This window comes from Theropithecus gelada, unplaced genomic scaffold (assembly GCF_003255815.1).
Source record: "Theropithecus gelada isolate Dixy unplaced genomic scaffold, Tgel_1.0 HiC_scaffold_15873, whole genome shotgun sequence".
NCBI lineage: Eukaryota > Metazoa > Chordata > Mammalia > Primates > Cercopithecidae > Theropithecus > Theropithecus gelada.
Genome location: NW_020257629.1, coordinates 2,442 through 11,374, shown reverse-complemented (window position 1 = coordinate 11,374; position 8,933 = coordinate 2,442). Strand labels below are relative to the sequence as shown.

General features: G+C 45.3%; 1 protein-coding gene across 1 annotated transcript; it reads right to left on the bottom strand.

The window, feature by feature from the left end:
* Positions 1-2,711: 2,711 nt before the first annotated feature.
* On the bottom strand, positions 2,712-8,612 carry LOC112617056 (spermatogenesis-associated protein 31D1-like). The gene is given in 6 exon segments (XM_025373788.1): positions 2,712-3,249; positions 3,251-5,073; positions 5,075-6,689; positions 6,975-7,043; positions 7,630-7,676; positions 8,427-8,612. Coding segments are annotated over 6 exon segments (4,227 nt in total). The 3' UTR covers positions 2,712-2,762.
* Positions 8,613-8,933: the final 321 nt, after the last annotated feature.

The following is an 8,933-nucleotide window of genomic DNA, read 5'->3' as shown; positions in this document are numbered from 1 at the left end:
ATTACCAGTAATCTACTTTCTATCTCTATCTATTTTTCATTTCTAGACATTTCAACTAAATGGAATCATACAATATGTGGATTTTTGTGTCTGGCTTCTCACCGTGATGTTTTCAAAGTCCATTCATGTTGTAGCATGTATTAATACTTCATTTTTCTTTCTATGGACAAATGACACCCCATTGTATGGATATATCATGTTTTGTTTATCCATTGATTTAGTTGGTGAACATTTGAATTGTTCTCACTTTGGGGCTATAATGTTGCTGATACAGGAGTTAAGAAGAAATTACCTAGGCAGATAATAGGGGTATGGGAGTCCTCAGTAAATCTTTTCTTTTTAAAGAGAAGCAGCCCCAAATCATTTTCTAACAAGGAGCAGCCTGTAAATTTAAGCTACAGACATAGACAAGCAAGCTTGGAGCTTGCACAGATGAATGCTGGCAGGAACTAGCGGACTAGACATGTTCAAGATGGTGGCTCCATCTTCTTTTCTCTGTCAGCCACATGTACAGTAAGGAGCAGACAAGATGGCACCGATCAACTGGAAAGCCCATTTGCGTAATAAGATTAGGTTGGGGCAACCAGCCTTGCTCGTACACTATGTAAACATCATACCTGATTGAACCAATCCGTGAGCCCTATGGAAGTCAGACACTGCCTCCTCAAACCTGACTATAAAATTTGGTGCATTCGCTGCCAGCCAGTCTTTTCCACTTGGAGACTCTTCTTGGTCTATAGAGAGAACTGTTTCTCTTTCTCTTATCTTCTGCCTATTAAACCTCTGCTCCTAAACTCCCCATGTGTGTCTGTGTTCTAAATTTTCCTGACACACGATGATGAATGCCAGGTCATATACCCCAGATAATGTAGCCCCTTCAAACTGGGGGCTCATGTCTGATACCAAGGTACAACCTTCATCGACATGGTGAGTAGAGGAGCAGACTCCAACTCTGTCCTTTCATTTCAAGACTCTCAGCCTTCATTTTAGAACCAAATCAAACCAAATACTGGGCCCCCTTCAGCCATTTTAAAACAGTTAGCATGGCTGCCAGCCTTACGGGATTTAGCAGACAAGCTTACAGAGAAGAACATGGAGAATCCCCTCAGCATCCACGGGTCACTGATTCTTCACCTCCACAAGTTCTTCACCCTGAGCTTCATCCCAATTTTGTGCTTCTTAAAGCCTTCAAGAAATCTGAATTATTTCTGCAATCCCAAGCTTCAGACACCGCAGGGTCAGTAGCATAAGCATGGACAGGTAAACAGAAGGATGGTTGACTGAGCGAGCTGTAGTGGACATCTATTTTGATTTGTTTTGTTTTGCTTTTGTTTTGACACCAAGCATTCACAAACTTTTCTGGAAAACCTACCTGAAGTGACCTCTAGAAAGCTCACCTCATTTATTAGTCCCAGTCTATATAAATGGAGTAGCCTTCTCTTCAGACCTCTAATATTTTAAGGGTGTATATGTGCACACTCTTAGCCATAAGGAGCATTCTGTAAAGATTCATAATGAGCCTCCAAATATCTCTAACCCTCATGCGTAGTCAAGGACTCGCCTCTGGATCATGAGCTGCAGGTGTTCTAGACAATATCTGTTATATTCCACTAAGCCCATGAAGATCATAAGTGACACGTCCATCCTGATAGGTGCACCATATACACTAAGGGAAGATCTTGCATGTTGCCATCAACATGGCTAGAAAGAAGGCACAAAGATCACCTTCTCTAAAGAGAGGGATGCCGTGTTAACAACAGCCCTGCAGATACTGTTTTAGTCCTGAAACAACAGCCCCATGGACACTTCTGCCAAAATGGCATCTGTCAGCTTAGCAGTGCCCTGGTAAACCTCAAGGGGGTGGTGCCTAGATCCAGATTGACAAAGGGTCCTGATATGGGCATGATGGGACATAAACCTTTTTCCACTAGCATGACCATCCTTTCCTAGCTTCACTTTTTTCTTACTTTCTCATTCATTATAAGACATCTTTTCCTTACTCTCAGCTATATTTTACCCTAGGAGGTAGGTGGTTGCCTGGTCAACATTCCTACCACAGATAGCTAGGTGATCTTTTTGCTCTGTGAAAATTTCATCAACCCAGGCAGCATGGAGAAATACACAGGGAAGGGAACTACTTCCCCAAGTGACTTATTAGTAGAAAGACCTCAACATTGAGGTCAAAATGTGCTTCCCTAAATCATGAAGATGCCCTGCTTTTCAAACTCTTAAGCAGCATCCACAGTGTTCCTGACACCCTACCCCAACCAGCAATACCCCAAACACTACCACCAACTTACATAATGCTGTGGTCAGTGACAACGTTTTTTAAACAGTGATTAAACCCCTATTTCTGAAAAACATACCTGTCTTTGACCCTCTCTTCAGATATGCAAGGCCTGCCTTCCTACTGCTCTAAAGGACATGAAGCAGTGAATGGGGAGGAAGGTGCAGGCTGCCATACGGTATCAGTAAATCTCAAGCAAAGAGGTAGAAAAGAGCTCATCTCCTCAGACTTCATCAGGGAGAAAATGGACCTTTGGAGGCACGTGATACTCTTTCCTCCACAAGAGCTCCAGAGGATTGGTCACCTTTTAAAAGTCAAATGAGGGAGTCAGTAAGAGCTGAACTAACTCCTACCTTTCCCTAACCACAAGCTTCGGTTGCCCAAAACCTATACCTCCCAACACAATACACAGAAAAGACACCAATCTCATTAGAACATTTATTAGGGAGAGTCAAGGTTCTCAACAAGGAGTGAATTATTTTGTGGGGGAAAATTTTCCTCCCTGGAAATGCTTCGGAAGCGTTTTCTGTCCAGTTGGTAAAGGCACATCACTGAACACAGTGCTTTTAGCACTGGTTGGGACAGCTGGACACACCAGGGTGACATGACACCAACAAGTGGGGTTTGAATGTGGCATAGGCTTCCTGTGGGGCATGGATGGGGGATGGCTTTGACACAATATCTTCCCCTTAAATGCCTCAACTTTCTCGGGCTGTCTGTACTTGTCTATGATCTGTTTAATCATTATAGGATAATTCTGGCCAACAAAGATAGCTTGTTGGCTGCAAGATTTGGCACATGTCACTTTGCGGGAGGGAGCTGTGCAGTTGTGGGGATAGCCCTGGACAGGCTCTGCTCTGCCCTCCACATCTGGCCCATGCTTAGCTTTCCCAAGTTGTACTGGGGAGGCAAGGGGCTCTTGGGGACAGGTGACATCTATCCCATGCCTATGCCACAGCTTCTAGGAACTCCCCAGTGTCTTTCCTAATTTTCTGAGCTTCAGTAGTCCCAGTAAGAGCAGCTCTACTTGTAACTCGACCTCTATTCTGCACAGATGATGACAGGGAGCTATCCTTTGCCTGGGAACTTTCTTGTTCTTCATATGTTATGCTGGGTTTATTAAACTGCTGCAAAAAGGTCTTCATCCACTTTCTGAAAAGGTTTTCAGGAGGAGGCTGTGTTTTCAAGGTTAGGGAAGATTTGCTCCCAAGCAACTCCCTTGATGTCTTGTTATCAATAGCGTGGCTCTTTCTCCTGAGTTGGGATAGTTGGGATGTCCCAAACCCTGCATCCCCTCCACCAACCTCTCCTCCCTTGGGTCTTAGAGGGCTCACTCTCTTTGTAACTGGTGAAAAATTCTAAACTTGGCATTTCTGTAAGACATGGGTAGGGACACTGGGCTCCTGCTGCTGTGCCGCACAGATCCCTCTGTCCTCCAAGTGGACATGCAGCACCTGGGAAGTTTCTATGTCCCGACTTGAAATGCCCTGGGGATGAGTCAGTAAGTCCTTGGAACTCAAGTTATCTAAGGCAAGAGACATGTCAGTGAAATGGCTCTGAAGTTGGCTATCCTTTCTCTGGACCAACTTTAACTGACTCAGCATCTGATTTTTAAGATATGATGATTTAGGATCTTGGGGAACTGATACTCTTGGTGGGAAAATTTCAGTTTCATGAGATGTGCTTGTTTTTACATTTGTCTCTAAGCAGCTTCCTGACTTGCTGGATGTCAAGTTGTTCCTATTTTGTGATTGAAGAGCACAGCTCTCCTCTTCCTTGAACATCTCCTTCGACCCATTGGTGACAGGAAAGGTCTTTCTACTGCCCTGAAGCCTGTTAACATTACAGGCACTCTCTCTCTTATCCCTTGACTCACGGCCAGCTCCAGCTTGCATTATGGGCAGCTCTGCGCTGGATCTACTGGCCGGTACAGTCTGTTTCTGACTGACTTCGTCTATGATGCTGTGTGCGGGGAGCAGAAAAGTCTGTCCGCCATCCTCAGGTGTTGGGACACTTTCTGTAAGATCATTGTCAGTATCAGCGATTTCTCTTTTCAGGGTCTCCTGCTTTTCTTCATCAATAGGTGAGGAGACCAGTTGAGGATGACCCAGGGTGGAGAATGAGCTTGTTGTTTCTAACTTTTCTCCTTGAAAATCTGTAGTGCCTTTTCTAAGGGGCATGGAGGCCCCATCTTTGGAATCTGTCTCTATAAGGTCATGGTCAGCATCAGTAAATTGTCTTCCTAGAGTCTCTGGTTTTTCTTTGCCAACAGGTGAGGTGACATGATGAGGATTATCGAGGACAGGGACTGAGCTTGTTGTTCCCAACTTTCCTCCTTGGAAAGTGCTTTGTCTATTAGAGTTAGAGACCCCATCTTTGGTATCTCCCCGTGAAATGAAGGTGGCTGAGGAGGGAAAATTGAAATGGGAAAAGGAATTGGAAAGGTCCTCTTTCAATTTGAAGATTTCCATGTATTCCAGGACCTTGTGGGGAACGCCCCACAGCATCTTCATATGGGAAGATTTAATATGAGTTTCAAACATCTTTTGTTTGTTGCAGCTAAGGAAAGAAATCTCCTGGGAAGTATCAACGCCGTGGTCCTCACTCACCAATGCTGCCATATTTCGATGTTTTATTTGGCTGTGGGATTCCTCAGCAAGAGACATTGTCTGCTTGACTGAATGCCATGAACTATGCATAGTCCCAGGCATTCGACCCTCATTGATTTCCTCAAATTTCTTGCTCAAATATACTGTCAGGGCATTTTCAAGTTGTTTCTGACCTAGGCTCTCCCCACACACTTTCCTGCACTTTCTGCAACATGTTACACTCCAGAAGATTAATTTCAGATGGCGTAAGAGACCGTGCCTCATTCTAGGGTCTATGAAAACACACTCCACAGATCCTAATCAGGAATAGAGGACTAGGTAGTAGGGCTGGGAGTGGAGATTGATGTTGATCGTGGGACTGGACCTGAGTGAGATGTGGGGACTGACCTTGGGGCAGGGTTTGAGGCAAGGGTAGAGCTTGGGTATTAGGCAAGGACAGAGGTTGGGGAGGGGGAAGTACTTGGGATTCCTGGGATATAGATGTATTTGTAATGCCATTGAAGAATACAAACATGGAGGAATGGCCACGTTGGCCAAGAACAGTAGGGTGAAGAGACTCGCTGTGCAGAGATGGGAGACCCCAGAAGAGCTGCACATATTTTTGTTCTAAATGGTCCTCAAAGCACTTAGAGTATGGGGGCTGCTGATGGATGTGCTGCCCCTCTAGTTTGCCTTTACTAGCCCAAAAAGTAAGGGAGGCTGCCAAGTCATGCTTATCAGCAATTGAGGCTAACATTTTCCGTGAAGACTTTAGCTGGTAGTTTGGCCTAAGTTGTGTTGGGAAAGATCCTGCTTTGTTTTCATTTTCTTTCCACATCAGGAAATCACACCTTTTTTTGACTTGTCTCTCCAAGAGTGCCAGAATGTCATGACTGACAAAGGAGATGTTAACAGGCTGTATGAGGTTGGCCACAGAGTGCCACCCTAAAGAGGCCTCAGAAGAATGAAGGGTAAGAAGCTCCTCCATGAAATCAGATGGCACAAAATTGGAGGAAAAAGAGTCCTTGGCATGAGGATGCCACCAGGAGAATTCTGAAGATGCAGGGCATGAATGGTCAATGCCTTTGATTGTTGGGGCATAGGTGGATGTCCCACCAGAGCCACCTAGAGATAACATCTCCGGAAAAGGCTTCAAGATGGTGAGTCTTGATTTCAACGGAGTCACAGTGCAGTCTTCTGATGGTAAAGCAGATGGGATTGGTGGTTTGTGATGATGAGCACGCGAATCAGTGGGATTCATGGCCTGGGAAATATCTTGGCATATGGTGGAGTCAAGTGAAAAGATGGTGTTCAGAGACATACTGGCCACAGGATAGAGGTTGGGCTCCGCTCTCTGAATGTGATGTTGTGGGAGAAGGGGAAAGGGAAGCTCTTCGGGTGGGGAATGGTCTACGGGGAACTTGGAATCCAGGGGAGAAACAGGCTGTGGTGGTGGAGGGTCCTTCAGTGATGAGGGTGAAAACAAGTTAGCTAAGGACGTGATCAAGTCAGGTGAGAGAATTAACAGGGGAGGTGGAGAGAGCTTAGGCCGAGGAGACAATATTAGGTCTTCTGGAGGGGTTGCTGAGGGGGTGGAAGACAGAGTGAACGATGACTCAGTTGCAGAAGCTGCAGAAGTCAAAGGAGACACAGAAGGAGCAGCATCTTTCAGGGACTCCCAAGACAGCAGTCGCTGGATATCAGCAGTTGCTCTGTTACACACCTGACAGAGGGGGTCTGGGCATAACAGTCGACGAAAGCGGGTGGTATCATGATGCTGGCCCAGGGGACTGCAGGAAACAGGAGGTCCAAAGCTGCAGCCAGAACCAGAACAAGGAAAGGAGGATCTATTAGCCTGGCATGGGTGGGGCCCCCTGAATCCTGCTGCCCACTTCACATTGCCCCCCTCCCATGACCTTACCATATATGAGGTCATATGACCTCACTATAGCCTCTCCACAAGCATTCATTCACATACCCGTTCCTATGGCTACCCACTCCCAAAACTACAGCAGCCTACAAGGAATCCCTGAAATGAATAAAACATGCTAAAAAAAAAGAGGGGGTGGGAACAGGACAGAAGGGGTGTGATTAATCACCTTTTCAGAATAGAAAGCAGCTTCCTTTCCTCTTCTACTTCCCTCTGGAAACTTTTGCCGTCTGGGAAAACAGAACAATATATTATATGCAATGAACATAGAGGCAAGGAATCATACAGAAGTCACTCTGTGGAAGACCCTTGGGATATTAAACTCTGATAGCCCCAAGAATCAGTAGGAAAAGGCAAATAGTTATTGATAATATTCACAAGTTCTGATCTGTATTTGGCATCATTAGTAAAGTCCTTTCATATACATTACCCCATGTGATGCTCAAAACCACCACATGAAACACAGACATCAGTGGTTACCTCCAGGAGGAATCTGAGCATCAAGTAAGTTAAAGTACTTTTGCAAAGTTGTGAGACAGAAACTGTGTCTCCAAGCCAACCAGTAGTCCTTCCTCAATATCGCAGTTGGCCACCAATTGGGCAACACCCATTACTCAGGTCCATAACTCCATCATGCTCATGAATGGGCAGAGCAGGGACTATGAGTAGTGTCTCGTGTCTGATTGCTTTCCCATGAGCCTGTCTTCTGAGGGCGTTTTCTGAAACTATCTAGTAACTGACATTCTAAGAAATCATGGGACTGACTCCTCATGAAAGAGACAGGAAGGGTCACCCTGAAGCTCAGATAGAGCAGGCTGGCATTACCTTTTAATGTTCCACCTTTCCTTCTCCTCCTGGGTCTGCCCTGATGCTGAGAACAAAAGAAAGATAATGACAGACTGGGATACACTTCTCTCACACTCTATGAAGCTCATTCATTTATTTATTCATTATACAAGAATTATATGACACTATAATTCATAGAAATATGATCCTGTTGTCAATTTTTGAAGGTGATAAAATATTTCCTGTTTTTCCTTCTCTGAAAAGCTGAAAGAGGATTTCTTCTGTGAGAGCCACACTTGATGTGCTGAGTTAGAAGTCCTCATCCAGGGCACAGACTCAGAGTCCAACAGTCACATCTATGCTGCCTCACAGGACAAGTGTCCCAGAGACAGACCTCTGGCTCCAGCCTCTGCTCAGAGACTCTCAGCATTACTCCCCTGGTCAGCCCAACATGAAGGAAGGCTTTGTTGAATGACAAGTGACATGGGAATGTGACTCATGATCAAATTTCAACAGAGACTATTCTCCTTCAGAGAGCCCATACTCTCTAAATAATCCCATCTGGGACCACAGAATTACTGTGTTTAGGATTTTATCCTGGAACTCTCCACCACAGCCAGATAGGTAGTCTATGAGCTACAGATGGAAACCTTAGTCCACCTGAACCAATAAGTCTGCCCAACCTCTTCCACAGAAGAGTGAAGCTCTATCCTCTCTTCAGACTTCCCATGTAAGACATGTCTCTGAACCAACCAGACTTATTTAGAAATGTGGGAATAGGTTTGGGAAACAACAACAGGGCATCTCTCTTGGGTGTTCACCCACAGTTCCTTACCTTTTGGATGTCATTATTTTTTTCACTGGGTGACGAATGCAGGATCAATACCACATAGAACAAGTACAGTATAAACAACCCCAACCCACTCAAACAAATGAAGGTGGGGTCAATATCCAAGTAATGTGAGTCAGGGATCAGCCCTGTCTCAATATAGCTGTTCAGAAAACAGAGGATATTCTCCATGGTCTGAATAGCTCGGCTGCCTGAAGCAACTGAGCACTGAGGGTGCCCAGGCTTAACTATAAACCCAGGCCTGCATCACAGAGCATGGAAGAGTCACAGAGGGTTTCTGAGGGTGGAGGGAGCAACAAAAGGGGGGTGTGTCCACAGCCCCAACCCCACCAGCACAGCCGACTCTCCTGGGCTCTCTGGGTCCCTTTGCCCTATCCTGCCACTCCATTTCCCAAGTCCATCCTTTTTCATGTCATGTATTTATCTTAGTGGAATTTTCAGTTTGTTCCAATAGTAAACCAGGCATTACCCAAGTCTCGCTTTACTGTTTGG